This window comes from Apteryx rowi, unplaced genomic scaffold (assembly GCF_003343035.1).
Source record: "Apteryx rowi isolate R43461 unplaced genomic scaffold, aptRow1 scaffold_70, whole genome shotgun sequence".
In the NCBI taxonomy this organism is placed as follows: domain Eukaryota; kingdom Metazoa; phylum Chordata; class Aves; order Apterygiformes; family Apterygidae; genus Apteryx; species Apteryx rowi.
This window is the reverse complement of record NW_020450983.1, coordinates 1,322,074-1,338,919: the sequence shown is the minus strand read 5'-3', so window position 1 is coordinate 1,338,919 and position 16,846 is coordinate 1,322,074. Positions and strand designations below refer to the sequence as shown.

Below are 16,846 nucleotides of genomic sequence, written 5' to 3'. Positions count from 1 at the left end.
AGGTGGAGCACAGCCATAACTGTTCCTGGCTGAGACCCATGTTCCATTTAGTTCCTGTTTCCTCACTTCCTTCCTATTTGTTTTCTACACGGATATGCGAGGGCTGTGGTTCTTCCCTTCCTCCACTCTCTTCTCTGTACTGAAGGGTTCACCAAAAATAGAATATTTTGCACACTTAAAGGCCTTTGAGTCTGTCTTGCTTATCATTTCTGCCACTAGGCAGTTGGGATGGTAAAGGGGCTGGAGACTGGCTCTTGCCTGTAAAAACTTCAGAAGAGAGGTTGCTACGATGTTATAAGCAGAGGGTTTTCTTCCTAAATTCCCTTCATATCTTATCCTTCCAGCTTTTGAATGAGTATGTCAGCTCTCTTGAAATGACAGGCTTGGTTCCAGAAGAGACTCCCTCCACCTCTCCAAGAAAAAAGAAATGCCTTTTTTTTTTTTTAATATATACGTGTGTGTGTGTGTGTGTGTGTGCACGTGCACACATGTGTGTATACACACACATCAATTTCATCAATTGTTCTGGAAGTCTGACTTAGTAATTTAAATACAAGTAATACAATTCCAGGTTTGCTGGTTAAACCTGAAAAGCATCCACAGATTCACTAAAATTCAGCAAGCTGACCGAGACAGTTATGCTTGGTGTGAGAGCTTGTTATTCTCTCTAATGGATAGTTTTTTCATCCTAACTTCCCTTTCTTCAGTATCTGCACTTTACCCTCAAACACATTAACTATTTTGTGTGCATGGGTAGATTGGAGGAAGGGGAGAACTACACACACAGACTGGCAAGATTAATTCACTGAGCAGAGAAACCCACTAGAAAGACATTTCCTTGCATGCACAGAATTCTAACCTTATTCAGATGAACGAGACTAGAATAGCTCACACAGAAAGACATTTTTAATGAATAATAAAACATAGCCTTTATAAGGGAAGATAAGCAAGGTAGAATCAAGTTCACTTTTGAGCCATTTCTCACCATGCTTGAAAGGAATCATTTCTTAACACCTTCACGGGAACTTTAATTTCTCCTAGAAAGACATCTTGTACCAAATTTCCATTGTTCCATAGGTCAACTCTGAAAATAAGAACATTAGTCAAATAAGAACATTATCCCCAGAGACAAAGAAAAATCTTCAAGTTAACAGCAACTGTCTTACAGCACTAATCCACATGCATGGAGGCAGGAAATGTTAGAAATCTCACTCCATTCTAATTAAATCAAGAGGAATCAAACAAATGGCTTATTAACCAATAAAGACTAGATGAAGCAACAACCAGTGAAAGTTAGAATCACAGATCTTGCATCAGTAGAAAAGTGATATTGGCAACAAATGTATTTAGTATGGTCTCCACCCCCAAAACTGTCTACATTTCTTTGCAAGTAATTTAAGTGAAATTTTTAACCAATATATTTACATATCCATATCTTACTGCTGAAATTGGGCACACTGCAATGCCACACCAACACATGCGCTTGTTTTTCCAAACAGCAGCTCATGTTTACGACCTCAAAAGGAATCACAGACTCCAAAGACATGCACCTTGTTTGTTTCTATCACTTCTTACCTCTCTGACATTTCTGACAGACAGCAGATGTTAAGAAGAACAAAAAAATTAATACTAGATTTGTTGGGGCATGATTTTTTCTAAATCTATTTACATCTATAATGAAACACACAACTCTAAGATGTTTATGAACCTAATTAAAAATTCACATACAAAGTTAGTTCTATAATGGCCATTAAAACTAAGCACTCAATTCTTCTTTTGATGCCTGTTGGAAAACATATGCTAGCCTTGAAGATTTGTTGTCATTCTCCAGATTTGGTGTGCATGTGTGCACCTGTGCACATGTATCTGTACATGCCAAAAAAGCTGAGTATAGGGGCTCTCCACTCTTAACTATGTAGCACAGACAGACCTGCTCTAAGGGTGAAGCAATGGAAAAAGGAGACTACATGATGAAGTACTCTTTGCATCTGCAAGGAAAAGATGCAACATGCATGTGTTCTCCTAAAGAACAATGCCAAATAATAAGAAGGTCATAAAAGAGGCCTTCTAAAAAGCAATGACAAACCATAAAGAAGCTCATAAAGGAGGTTTTCTCTCTATATATTTTTTGAAAACAGCCAACCATATTTGAAACCATAGACTAGCATCAGGTGACATCCTTCAATACAAGTCCTATTATCAATAACCTGCCCAACCTAGTATATATGAACAGAAGGTCCTTATGCCTCTTTACTCAGAGGCACAGGAAAAAGTTTAGGCTGCTAGGTACACTACCAGTATTTACCAAAAAAAACAACTAACTTCCATCTTTGGTAAGCAACACACTACAAAATGTGGTTGATTTTCTAAGCTACAAGGATCTTTTCTACAAGTCTGACCATTAATTCTCTGGAGTTAATTACAATAAAACATTTCTTTATTATCTTGAAACCTTTATTAATGATACAATAAACCACTTTCTAATCTGCATAACCTACCTGACTTCCAATTTCTCAATATCTTCTTCTTCCACCTGAAACTGGGACTTTTTGGTATAACTGCTGGACCTGGTTACCTGGAAGTAAAACCTTCCTATTAACATACTTTTTACTGTCTTATTTAATAAGTCAGCAAGACAAAGAAAAACAAATCTTTAACACTGTCAAATAACTACTGTTTCTTTTCAAAGGAAAAAGTCTAGTTCACCAAGCAAACTGCCTTTTGACACAAAGCAGGTGAAAAGGGGGACAAGAAGGCCTGATGGTGGAGACTGATGAGGGCTAACTGAGATCTAAGGGAGCTATAATAGATCTATTAGAAATACAAGAAAAATTATGATATGAAACTGGCAAGACTTTCTTTGGTTTCAGCATGAGCCCCGAGAAAGTATTAAAACCAGTCTTGAGATGCTTAAAGAAAAAACAAATAAGAAGTCCACTGCTCTTGCCCTAGTTACACCACAGTTGCACCCTCTTATTCTTCATTCTTTCTCACTTCTTGACTGACTGCATTGTCAGTTTAAGTCCTATAAATTACAAGCCATAAAATTATTGGAATGTTTTTAATCACATTTTTATCCTAGTATCTTACTTCCCAACAAATCATTTCCAATATCTTGAACATGGCAACTGAAACACTCTGTACGTGATACTCTATACGCAAGTATGGAACAATTCCTCACTGAAGTCACACAGCAGGATCAGGATCTATACAAATATAGTAAAATATAATACATTTGAGGTATGTGTAATACTTTTACTACTTCAACTCTCAGCTGAACAGCAGAGTATGCTTACATTTAATTCTGTAAATGCCAGTTTTCAGCTTTTTTCGTTCCTTTGTATCATTGTCAGTGTAGCTGATTTTAGCTGGAAGCCTTACACCTTTTGTAGTGCAACGGAACAGCGCAAAAGAATGTTTAGATATCTCTGGCAGTTTTTCTACACTCTGAACTAAAATTCTTAGTCCAGTAGAATGTTTTGTAGAAGAATATGAACCAAATTGTATATTAATTTTCATTACAGAGACAAATCGGATGAGAAATCAAACTTATAATTTGGTTAAAGTAGGATAACCCAAGTGGAATCAAGAACAAATCCTAAACAACAAAAAAAGTTAACATGTTATTTTAATCAAACCATAAAATTAGCCTTTACTGGATATAACTGCTACACTGTTTTATTAAGGAAATAAGTATTTTGTTTAGTTGTATGCTCTTGAAAATACTTAAATCAAGTTCCACAGGACAGGTTCAATTTCTCTCAGAAGTCCTCCTGATGGCAACAGACATTAAGTAAAAAGTGATTCAAGGTAATGAATTTCTCTCACATATATGCTTATTAGGAAAAGTCACTTTTACATGGCAACTGAAGGGGAATGCTATTGTCCAGCAGTCCCCCAGCACTGTATGTGTGTCCATTTACTTCTATTTGAGGGGCTAGGTTTAGCTCCTTGGTTGGTTGGAGGAGAACCTTCTGCATTAGGTACTGCTACGAAGCTTTCTTAAAAACAGTTGAAAGGTTGCATAAAACGGATAAACAGGCAGAACATCACACAAGGTTAGAGCTATACATTGACAAAAAGTTACCTCAAAATAAAATGTTTCGTTAAACTGCGGATTGCTTGTTTTCTTCTTTACTTTGGTCTTCTTTTGGTCATTCCTGTTCCAATGTGGTAAAATTTTTACCATAGACAACTTAAACACACAATTATAAAGACATTCTATTGTCAATGGGGCCATGCATTTAAGTTAAAATAATTTTTGTCATTTTAGAGGTCACTTCAATCAATGAGGAGAATGTTAACATAAGACTAGTTTGTCTTCACAATATAGTTTGAAAAGTTAAAATTTCAAGCACTGCATCTATTTAAATGTGCATCTGTCCAGCCTGAAGTTTATATTTCAGTTCATAAACATACGTAACAAACATATATCAAGTAAAATATAACAGCAATTTCTGAAGCATTTCAAATTTAAACCTGCAAACAATTTCTTAACCACTGCCTGCAGGTTTTGAGCAGAGTTTTCATGGTCTTGTTCAACTGCCAATTTCTGTTTTTCCCATCCCTTTCTGGTGGGAGAATACCCACTAGTTCTTTACAGGCAGAGGCTTAAACACCAAGGTACTGAATGTTTTCTTTGGAAGAAATCGCTGCTAGCACTAGATGCCAAGCAGCATATGGACAAACAAAATAAACACTCCCCACTCCCTGTATTTTACATAGATAGAACATGTTCAAAATTTAACATATTGAAAGAATAAATTTTTGCTTAACTATTAAAGGGCTTTCATAGTATGAAAGTGTTTTATAAAAGAAACTAGTATAAAATTGTAAGAAAAACAGATGAGGGAAAGGAAAAAAAAATGTATCCTAGACGTCCACTGTTTTCAGGAGGCATTAACCATACAAATATTCCACTCATGGTGCATGAGTCACATGTGAATGATATTGGAAAATCTTAACGAGGAACTTCTCTCAGATTTGCACATACAATCCCATACCAAGAGGATAAATACCCATGTGAGACCAACCTTCACCCAGTTCCTTTTGTATAACATGACTCAAACACCAAGTATATGTCAATTTGCTTTCTTTGGCAACCAGCACCATGCTTCCTAGGTATAATGACAGAATCCTCTTAAAAAAAACCAAACAAGTAAACAAAAAACCCACTAAACAAATTTGATTGTCCACTACTAGGGAAGAAAAATGCCTCTTCCACTTAGAGCTTCTTCAGGGACAATTCTGCCAAAGTCTTTAAAACATACAAGTTTACCAGAGAGGTTCTGGTACTGGGCTCAAAGAAGCAATTCTTCAGTACCACCAGAAAAAGTACTGATGGATTTATGTTTGAGGCTGCAAAAAAGAAACAATTTAAACCTAACTTACTTCAGATGCTATTTGACAGTCAGTGTGAGTGGGACATGGGATTTTCTCAAGGAAACAAACAAACAAAAAAACCCCAACAGTTATTCAGGATTACTGATCCAAAAAGGGAGGCAACATTTAAGCTATGGGGACTCTGAAGGTGGCATCCTGAAGTGCCAACATTAGAAAGGTCTCACCAGAACCTCCTCTCTCATTTTCTCCCAGTCCCTAAACATTTCCTGCAAAAAACCTGATGCATTAAGAAAACCAGGGGAAAGGAGGTGGTGAACAGGCAATTAACCACATTGTCCTATATGTTAATTTGACAAAATTTAATGGAAGATATCAAAAAATTCAGTGCAAAATCTGAGGAGTAAGAAGGAACTGAGTGACAAGTGGTCCTTGACTAGTGCAGGCTGTTCAAGCAGACCAAACCCTCACAATCTTGAGAGTACTGTAGGAAAGGGGAGCAAACAGTTACAACTGAGTATGTGATGTATGCAGAAAGCATTTTAAGATTTGTTCTTCTGAAACAAAACATAACACCTCTATATTATTTAGCAACTCTATATTTCAAAGGTTTTTCTTAAAAAATGATCACTCTCTTCTCCAGTTTAAGATTACAACATTTTAGAATCATTTATTTTATACTAAAAACATTACCTGGAAGGACCCACAAGAGAGACTGTTGCATAAGGGTCACAGTTCTGTCCATTTATAAGAGGCAACCCGTGGCACTCCTTTATGCTAAAATGAAAAGGGAATCAGTATATCAGTGAATCAGTGTATTGGGGGGGGGGGGAAGGACGCACCAAAAGAATCCCTAACAACCCTATCCTTTAAGCATGTCCGGCCACGTTACACACAGACGCATTTTGACCTAACGTAACGAAAGCACAGAATGTGGATCCTGACTACAGATTCCTGGATGATAACATGAGGTAATATTCAAGTATACAGTCAGACTTAGGCAGCTTGGTGAGAACAAGATTCTTGGAATCGCTTAGATGAAAAATATTCCAGTATCACAATCACAAAATGCGCGGTGAAATACTAAGTAAAAAGTTCCCCCAAGTCAGAAGAAACTGTAGACTTCATTAATTTTTAAATTTGATTTCTCAGAGACCTAAAATGCTATTGGACTTCATCCACAATGACAACTACTGAAATTGGAAGGCACTGAAAAGGATTTAAAAAAATGTTTTTCAGCTAAACGGGCACTAAACTGAGTAAGCTGAGGAATGCAAAGTCATATCCTGAAATCTTATTTAAAATTAAACATCCCAAACTGCTAGTGTATAGTCCCAGGATGTCCTGGTTCCCTCCATACTATTTGGCCACGGAAGAAATAACAGTTTACCTAGGAAACAATTTTAAACATTATTTCCAAACTCTCTTCTCAATAGTGCATGAGTATATGAAAAGGGCTAAATTGCCCTTTTAAAAAGTACTCCTCTCTTCCATAACACATATAGTAAGTTGTAAGCTGAGGACGAATAGGTACATAGGCACACTTTTCACCACTCCTGATGCAAAAGAGACAGGATGGTTATAAAATGCTGTTAGGGACAGAGATACATTTTCTGGATCTTCTCTGAAGGCTTGCAATCCCTTTGAACCACCACAGCAACAACACTACTAGCAGCACAGTTGGGACAGTAAGCTGGTTAATCTTCAGGTAATACCCAAATATGAGAATTAAAACAGCTGGAACAATTTGTAAACTTTAGGCAGAACCCAGGCTTTCTAGCAAAGTGGCATTCTGACATAGCCATGCACATATCAGTATTTAAATCCAAAAACATTTAGCAGATTGTGAATTTCATAAGCAAATAAGACACAGACAAGATCTGAATGTTATTTTCCTGATTTTTTTTGTTTGTTTTTAATATCTATGGCAAGAACTTAACTAAATTGATGCAAATAAGCTTTGGTTGCCATAATTAGCTAGTCTGAATAAAACCCTAAGTCTATATAACTTAAGGAGAAAATAGACTTTTTTGCTAAGTTCATAATCGAGTACATTTTCTAAATGCTATGATTTGGAAGAATAAGTTGTACAGTAGTTTATGACATTACTGAAAACAAAGCAAGATTAAGAAGTTACATAGCAGCAAGACAACAGTAAGTTGTTGAGTAAATACCTTCTGTACCATAGAAAAACAACATTAGAAGAATAACAAAAGGTTCTGAACTCAAACACTCACAAGCTGGGAAACAACAGACACAACACTCCTGTGCTGCCTCAACTTTACCCTCTTTGGAGTGTGCACTATTATAAACCAGATACTATCTTCCCCCTGAAAAGTCCCCTTGTCTTCGCCAGTTGAGGGAACATTTAGTGCTTAGCCACTGCACAGTCATTTGGTATTTTTTCTTACAGATTTTAAGCATGTGGCCTTGAGGATTTTAATAATTTTTGAATCACAGAGAACCCTACAATGACTACAAACTCAAGGATTTAAATGCGTTCTTGAAACATCCAGATGTTTCATAAGCATTAATTGATTCCTCCTCCAACACATCTGTGAATAGAAGAGTGCTTACAAAATTAAACTGTCTAGACTGTTCAGTCATTTGGGGTATCTGATTTGAGACAGCTAGCACTTGATTTTTTTCAGACTATTGGGCATTACGCAGCACTAAACGTACCAAATATCTGCAGCTCACAAAAATATTCAGTTTCAGATATAAGTACAGAGTGTACCTGTAAGTTAGCCTCAACTCGATCATAGGAAATTAATAGCAGATGGACCAAGTCAAATCTATGTGGTATTTTAACCAGGAGAACATAATTTCTCTTCCTGCAGTCTCCTGTCTCATGTTCACCATGCTTCTAGATTTCTCTACCACATACTGTAGACCCAGGCCCTACAGAAAACATCTTCTTTCACTATATAGGAAGTTTTTAATTCATTCTCTGATCTCTGTATGACCTACATACTTGCAGATAAGGATCCTGTGGAAAAACATCTACCCAATTGTACCACTAAAAAATGATCACAATGCATTACTTTGGATTACACATCCAGCTTGTTCTGGCCTCTCCTGTCTTTTGATAGCTTGACTGCAACATAGACAAATTAAAGAAAAACTTGTTTGTGATTTCCTGCAAGTTGAAAAACACTTTACCAACAACCACACAACCCTGCAGCAGAACTAGAATCTCCAGATTCATCATACAGACCTGTCACCTCAAGCTAATTTCTTACTACAGTCAGTCTCGTTGTGTAGGCAGTTCTAGCATTCCCTTTTCATCTTCTGCCCAAGTCCTAGTTTTGTTGCAGCAATAAGTTCTAGCTAGCCTAGGCAGCCTACCCTGTTCCAACATCCCAAAAAACAAACAATGCCCAGTCCACCTGACTATCAATTTCTAGTATCCCCAAGCTTTTCCTTATCAGATCCAGCAAGCGCAAGAATCCATTTCCAATTCATCCGACCTCCTCTCCTTCCAATTCTCAGTCTAAGCTAGCCAGTTGCAACCATTCCTTCATTTGCCAACTACTACTGCCTAGAGTCTGCTTGGACATGTGATTTAACAGTACAGCTAAGTCAACCGAACTGAGTCAAAGTGGTGGTTGTCCTTCTCTTACCCATCTTGCACCCATCACCTGTGATGATTTTGCTTGCTTATCTTACAGAAAGCTGTTTGGGTTTTGAGCCAGTTTTCAGTCCATTTGGTAACCAGAGCGAACCTAGCCATGCAAAGATCTTACAATTCCACAGGCAGTGCAAGGAAAGTGGCAGGAGCAGAAAGCCATTAAATCAACTCAGCAGTATCAAACTGGATTCTTATTCCCCAGGGACTGCATACAGAAGACTGAAATCTTGGCACATACATTTAAGCTACTAAACAAACAGCCTTCAGTAAATATGCATAAAACATTTTGAAGATATGTGAGGTGGCTCAATTAGAGTAGACTTAAATAGAAAGGCACAACCTCATGAAGCTTATAAGCTACCAAATCTCAAGGGAATACTGCCTTCCCCAAAGAATCAGATACCAAGGTGCCAGAACTGCAACTTTCTAGAATAAAAATAAATAAAAAAGACTTTGACTAATCAAAAAAGAAAGTACCACTAAATATACATGCCTATTCTGACAACTGTATTAAATACATTTCAGCATATGGTAAGCATTTCAGCCTTGAGACATGCTTTTGTCCATCTAGACTGTCACAAGCAATTTTTATTTAAAAGGCAGAAACTCCTAGAGTTAGTAGAAGTAGACAGGAATGTAAAAGCCTTTAATTTTATCTTTTAGTTTACTACATCTTTATGTAAAGTCTAAGCAACAGGTAACAAGGACTTTTGTTCTTTTCTCAAACTCCTGATGAGCTGCAGCTCATGGTTTAGACAGCACTTTCAGACTAGATTCATTCTTGCTTYACATTTCAATAGCTTGGTCTGTAAAAGGAGTTTCATACAGAAAATACGAGCCTTTCGTATACAAACTGGCATATATTCAGTTTGTGAGATGGAAACAAGTCCTTAAAAAGACACAGCCCTCAGTAAACTCCCCCCAGTAATGACTGATGGGTTCTGTACCTCCACCATTCAAATCAACTGAAGCCCTCCAAGTACAGAAACTAAGTAGCTGCAGCCATTAGGCTTTGCAGATTTCATAAAAAATTGTTATATTCCCTATAATGACTTTATGGAAGCAGATAAAATATATCAGAGGGATTTACATGGCTGATTTCAATAAGATAGGGTAACAAACTGACAATTCAGTTTAAGAGGGTATACAGTACAATTTATTTAGATCATGCAAATGCAAAAAAAGGCAAAACCTAGCTGTAATAAGCTATTTCTGGCCTTTCAACAGTATTAATATTGTAAAAACATACAACTTTATTTTAGATTCAAAGCCATGCTACACACAGAAGTCAAGTATCCAATAGCTTAATTTGGCAAAAAAGTGTTCAAGTATCATTAGTTTCAGCAGCAGCAAATATGCAAAAAACAGTCATGCAAACTTGTTTTTTTACAGACTCCCAGAAAGGAGAGCAGCAAGCATGTATTTTTGAAATGTGCTACTATACACGCCATTGTGGTTTTGAAAAAAAAGAGCCTGCATTTAGTCAGCAGTTAATCTATTGCAATATCTTTTTTCCCCCTCCTCATTCACACATTTGAAAAGGAAATGAGTAGCGTAAGAGACAAAACAAAATTTTAATTCAGAAGTGGTCTGTGGGTATATCTGCATGAAATTTAACAGTAAATTTTCAATTAATACAAAAATTGTGCATCATATCAGAGTTTAGCCCACTCTAAGTTTTCCCCAAGATAGCTTTTCACCAGAGGAAGGTTAAGTTTGTGCTTCTATTTCCAAAAAAAAAAAAAAAAAAAGCGGGGGGGGGGGAGGATAAGGGCTTTACTGATATGAAATAAGCAATTTCAAGTGTTAGTTTGACTTTCTCCAGGGAGTGATGTATTTCAACAACTTGTTCTGATAAAGGGAATACACCACATTTAGGTTCAGTCAAAATTTTCAGAAAGGACTAAAATGTGTTTGCTTTAGGTTTCTAAACATACATCAAATACCCAATTTTTCAAATGTTTATACAACTTCAAAGCCATAACTGGCTTCTGAAGGTGCCACCTTAAGGAATTTGCCCCCCTCCCCCCCTTTTCCAGTGGCTTCATCAAGATCAAATCATTAACCTGTGGTACATCTTGTCCAAGACTGTTTTTTGTCAGCGTGGATAAAAGAAGGAAACTTCCAGTTTTTCAGATTTTTTTTTTTGACTGTTATTCATGGCTTCTCTGGTATAAACATAGTCAGAGATACTAATATTTGTCCTTCCTAAAACTTACTTTCCTTACACAGTCATGTAAGACAGCCCAAATAAGAATCTAAATTAAACACTAAGAAAAAAAAAGAAAGAAGAAGAAAAAGAAAAATGTGAAGAATCTCATTCATGGTCTTTTTATATGACAACTGACCATCCCTTCCTCAGATGCGACAGCACCTGTCTTTAGAAAGTCACATGTTCCTTTCCCAATCACTTCTTGTTTGAAAAAGTAGGTACTGCTACATACATTAACATGAGAAATGATGCCTTCCTCCCTTCAGCATTAGCCTTGAGAGGCTAAAACCCAAACTCTGTTAAGAGCTACTTCCTACTGCAACCACCTTCGGTTCTTAACTTGATCCTCATCATAAAACCCATCCAGAAGGCAAACAAAAAGAGCTTCCACAAGCATGTCTACATAACCATAATAAGAAGAACCAAGCTTCTAGTCAGGTCTAATCTTATCAAGTTGGTTCAGCCACAAATAAAAGTCAACTGGCAGACTCCAGATAATGCTGCAGAATCATAGTCCATGAACTACTTGCTATTGTTTGTGTGCTTAATATGATCTTTAACCTTGTGCTATGAAAGTTACGGTTACTATTTTTCATCTTGGTAGAACTTACACACTCTCAAGGGATGTGCCCTGAAAATCCATTAGAAACTTATATAGGCATGGAAGCCAGCAAAAGCATCTCGAATTCGATTATCCTACAAAAATATGTCTGTTGAAGGTTTAAAAAAATTCCCTGTCTCATTACATTGAGAGATCATTAGTTTGAACAGGAAGTAAAACATGGTTCTGAAAAGCAAGTATTACAGCCCCTATTTTAAGATAGTTTTTTTTTTCTTTTTTGCTTGTGCCAATACTTGTTCAGAGTTTTGAATAGATTGAGAAGAGGTGGGGAGAAAAATGTACGTATATGTCCATTCTGTCTTTTTTTTTTTTTTTACTCAACCACAGCTCTGCTACTTTCTATCTTTGAGCTTTGCTATGGGACTTACTAATACAATAACTTCTCAGGGCCTAGTGATTGGCCAAAGATAGCAATAAATGCAGCACTACTAATTACCTTGTGGAAATATACAAAATAAACAGACTAAAAAAAAAAAAAAAACCCCAAACTTAAAGCTTTCCATTAAAGAAAACAGATGCAAGATTCTTTAATTTCCTCACGCTCCCTTAAAATCAAAAGGGTCTCAAAATGCTGTCACATCTATTTCTATAGAGCAACACCCAGAAAGAGATTTGTTATTTCTCATATTCTCACATGTTCATCCAGAATATGTTTATGTATGATATACCTCATCTACAGGCAATTATTTCAAGACTATCAGCAAGTCTGCAAAAGTACTAATAAACATCTAGCTTTAGTTTAAGGAACTCTTGGTCATTTCATAATCTCAGATGAGGACAAAAGTGCTGATGTAATACTGCAGTGTTTAACGCACAGTCTTCTTCCACATGTCACTCAGTGGGTGAGTACAGCAACCACGAGAGAACCCTAGCTTCCTTTTGATCATTTATCTCCGTCATAAAGAGATCCTAAAAGAGGGCACAGTGAGTAAACCACTTCCTACTCAGAATTGCAATCTGCAACAGTAACTTTCTAAAGCAACTTTTCTTTACCATATCAAAATCAAAGCATTTTAAACATGAAAAATTAATCTAAACTACATTAACGTGCATGGATATATAAAAATCAAATAAATAACTTTTTTTGTAGATGTTAATTTTAAGTTGGGAATATAGCACAAATTCATAAAACTCCAGTCAGCTTTTGGTGGTGAATGGTCTAATGTCTTTACACTTTGGAGTCAAAATTAAGTTTGGTAGTGGAAAGTCCTTGAGTTGTTGCTAAGAAGTTTTACTGAAATGGGGCAACGTTATGCTTCCCCAAAAGGCACTGTCTGTATTTTATTTTTTCATAGACGCTCCTTGTCATAGTTAACCATGAGAAAGTTATTCTGAAGCAAACATAAAGGCAGACCTTCACATTTCAAAACAAAACATTACTACTGAAAAAGTTTCAGAAGGTTCCCACCAACACCAGCAACAGCTCAGTTCTGTCAGTAACAACAGCACTGCGATTTCTAGCTGCTAGCTGCGATCAGTGTTCCTAGCTTGCTCACCCAGACTCATTTCAATTGGGCTTGAAAGGCACTGATACCAAAGAGCCATGCTGAGTCCTAATAAAAGCGAGTGCTTTGGGAACTAGAGAGATAAGCAGTTGCTAAAGACTTCTGCAGGAGGTTCCCTAAGCATATACCTGTTCCCTCCAACAAGGCAACACCCCCGCCCCAAAACGAACAAAAAATCCCCACACCCAAACACCAAACACCCCCCCACACACACCATATAAAAAGAAAAATGTTATTGGTACCAGGCTGTGCAGGCATTCAAAATTAAAAGGGACCAATTATATCACGTTGTAACAACAAATGCAAAATTTAAGGATGGATATATTTTCTTACTGTACTACTAGCTGCTGGCACACAGATCCATTATCTGTTATCAGTTCATTCAGTTTTAATTCAAGGTGAACTTTTCCCTGAAAAAAAAAAAACCAACAAATATTTTTAAAAGTCTTTATTTTAAAAGTAGTGATTAAGACAATATAGTTTATAGTTAAAAAAACTTTTAAGGTAATTCCAGTATATCCACTTCAAGCAGATATTTAGTCTAAAGTACGTATTCTGCAAGTACCGTACGTGAAATGTGTTTTGAACTTGGAAAGATAATGATTAAGAGATGCATCATCATCCTAAACTGCAGACAGCGCATGAATTGGTCAAGCCTCTACAGGTCTAACACACGCCAAAAAAAAAATATTTCTTTCCAGCATGAGGAAGTACAAAGAGTAAAAGCTCCGCTCAATCTTTTTATCCTAAGCGTTGGAAGAACCCATGAATAACTGAAGAACAAGTTCAGAAGACTTTCAAGAGAAAGCCCTAACATGAACTTGGAATCTCAAGGCAATTATGTACATGAAAGAAGAATAGTATAGGGTAGCCATAACCAATAACCTTTAATATACAGCTATAAAATCCAGTCCATTCCACCAGATTGAACATCCTTCAGAAATCTTATCCCAGTGCAGCTTTTAACTGTCTCATGAAACCTGCTGATGCATTGGTGGAACAATAAATACAACCAAAGGAGATGAAAAGGTGACAAAAATATCTAAACCTGGCCTCCTCCTCTTCTTTTTCTGAGGTGGTAGGATGATTAATCCATAATTTATGGCACGGATTAAGCTTGGAAATCAGCCAGGGCAAGCCTACTCTATCCTCTCAATAAAGGCTGCAAAAACTCCAAGCCATGCCATGCACCTTTCTTGAGATGTCCAAAGCTTTGTACTACAACCTTGCTCCAAACATCTGCCTGAACAATACTCCCACTCCTTTCCACTCCTGACCATTTTCACTGTCTTTCACATCAAATGTAAGAGACACTGATGCAGATAAAGACTAAAGAGTTGGCTGGAGGCACGCGTTACCATTTCCGCACAGACCCCTGTGTTTGCACAACCATGCAAAGAGAGAAAACAGCCTCAATGGATCCTGCTGGCCAAATGAAATAGTTCAGAGTTAAGACTTAGTTTTTACAACTGCATCACCTGTATTCACAACATCCATTAGCCACAAACCAATAGAAGCTGGGAAAACTCTGGGCAATGATTGCTGTATGATTCCCTAATCCTTAAAACTTTTCTCTACAGATCCTTTATAAGCAACTGTCAAGAGACAGCACACCAGGCAAGACAGACCTTCAGCCTAATACGGTACTGCTATTCTTATTAGATCTGTGTAGTTGCTAAATGCAACATTAGATGACACTGGTCTGTTCGTGATTAGGCTTCTTCTTCAGCCGAATAACAAACAGGACAAGTTAGGGAAGGGACCTGGAAGGTAAATTTTAAATATTACAAAGGGAGCAAGCAACAATTTGAACTACAGTTTTGCTGCTACAATCCTAAAATGGAAATAAAACCTTAGCTGACCTTGTGCACATTTCTAAAACATTAATGTTCTGACGTAAAATTGAAGTGTTTTTATTGTAAATCCCCTGGGGCAAGGGTTGTATTCTTCTCTCTGTATGTCACATGGGAGGAGACCTGAAGTTTCTTTTTTTAAGGAAGTTTTAAATGTAACTATTTTGGGATGCCTGCCAAGTGTTTTGCAAACTGTTACTACATGCAATGGAACACAGGTACATTAAGAAAATATTTGTCAAGTAGAGAAACTCTATTACAAAAATAGATTTACAGGCTAAAAACAGGATATTGAGAAAGAAGCCAAGAGCCTTACAAGGCAAAGTTCTTGAATGACAAATGAAGAGACAGTATTAGCAGTATTTATTGTAATAGCTGGCTTAACTACTTTAAGTAAACAGACCTTGTGAATGGCCTAAACATGCCTTTCTTTGCTCTTAAAAAACAAAACAAAACAAGCCCAATCCCCACTAGTCATGTATTCTTCTGCAGTGGTCAGTACAATAGAAAGTTTACTCATCTTGAGAGTGTTATCTATACCTGTATTTTGTCCGAAACTCATCACCATGATGGCTATAACAAAATGGCTGCATCTAAGTGAATACTTCCCTGACAAACATGGACAGTTTTAGGCAGATTGTTGTTGCTTTATTTGTTGAGAGCACTGTGATGGTTTCCTAAAGCAGCTGATATGCAGATCTGTATCGCAGCTTTGAACAAAGTACACAGCTAGGTTTTAAATGTGGTTGTACAGGTTGGTTTTAGACCAAAACATCAAGAGAAAYCAGTCATTCTTATAGGACAAATAAGAACAACTCTTTATGTGAATGCACTTTTGTAGATCAGTTGATCTCAAAGCAGTTCACAAAGCCAGGCAGGCACCATTTTCATTTTATAAATGGAATTACAGCGACCTTGCCCGATACTGACAAAGGGGACAGAGCTGCTGATTCTGTGGCCGAGATTCACATGCAGGTTACCGGAACAGCCAAAAGACAGAGTGCTCAAATCACTAACCTAAACGTCAGAATCACAAAAACAATTTAGTTTCACGACTTTGTTTTATAATTGCTATTGCATTTAAACACAGTATTTTAAGAGTTTTTTTTTTTTTTCCTCCCCACACTTTCAACGTTTGGATCATTTCCACATTGTGAAATGTTGCAACTACCTATACTAAGTACAAGGCTTCTAAAGCTCTTATGTGGAAACCAGGCTGGCGACTGTATTTTAAACGTTTACCCCTGTAGGCACTCATATACTATGCCTATGTTCTGAATTATACTACTGCTGCAAGTATACCACAAAGTAACTTTTGACAGCATTAGTTTTCTTCATAAAACCTTCTCTCCTTTATATTCAAGAGGAGATGCACAATCTCTTGCTTGAAAGGTAGTCTATGTTTGGGAAGGTTATTTTGAGGGTGGGGTGGATGAGTGGGGTGTGTGTGTTAGAGTTAAAAATGCTAACAGTTATTCTCCAGTTCCTCCCTCAGCAACCAAAATGCTAGATTACAATATTTCTGCTAGACTGTCTGTCCTATTTCCACTCCCCCCAACTAGAAAAAATGTCACAATTGAATTATTGGATTTTTAGTAACATGAAAGATGCTCTTTAATATATATCATAGCATGCTAAAACCTAAATAGAAGAAAAAAACTAAGCCAAAACTTACAGAATTTT

The 16,846-nt window shown here is 36.9% G+C and overlaps 1 protein-coding gene across 5 annotated transcripts in view; it reads right to left on the bottom strand.

Moving 5' to 3' along the window:
- Window positions 1-16,846, bottom strand: part of RASA2 (RAS p21 protein activator 2) — a 45,392-nt gene that overhangs the window by 19,189 nt on the left and 9,357 nt on the right. For 2 of the 5 annotated variants that reach the window (XM_026087018.1, XM_026087016.1), the window contains exons 4-8: window positions 13,644-13,720; window positions 6,034-6,117; window positions 4,088-4,160; window positions 2,499-2,575; window positions 986-1,084 (exon numbers count right to left, since the gene is read on the bottom strand). In XM_026087018.1, the coding sequence (XP_025942803.1) occupies window positions 986-1,084; window positions 2,499-2,575; window positions 4,088-4,160; window positions 6,034-6,117; window positions 13,644-13,720 (410 nt within the window). The other 3 variants (XM_026087015.1, XM_026087019.1, XM_026087017.1) reach the window with 3 other exon arrangements.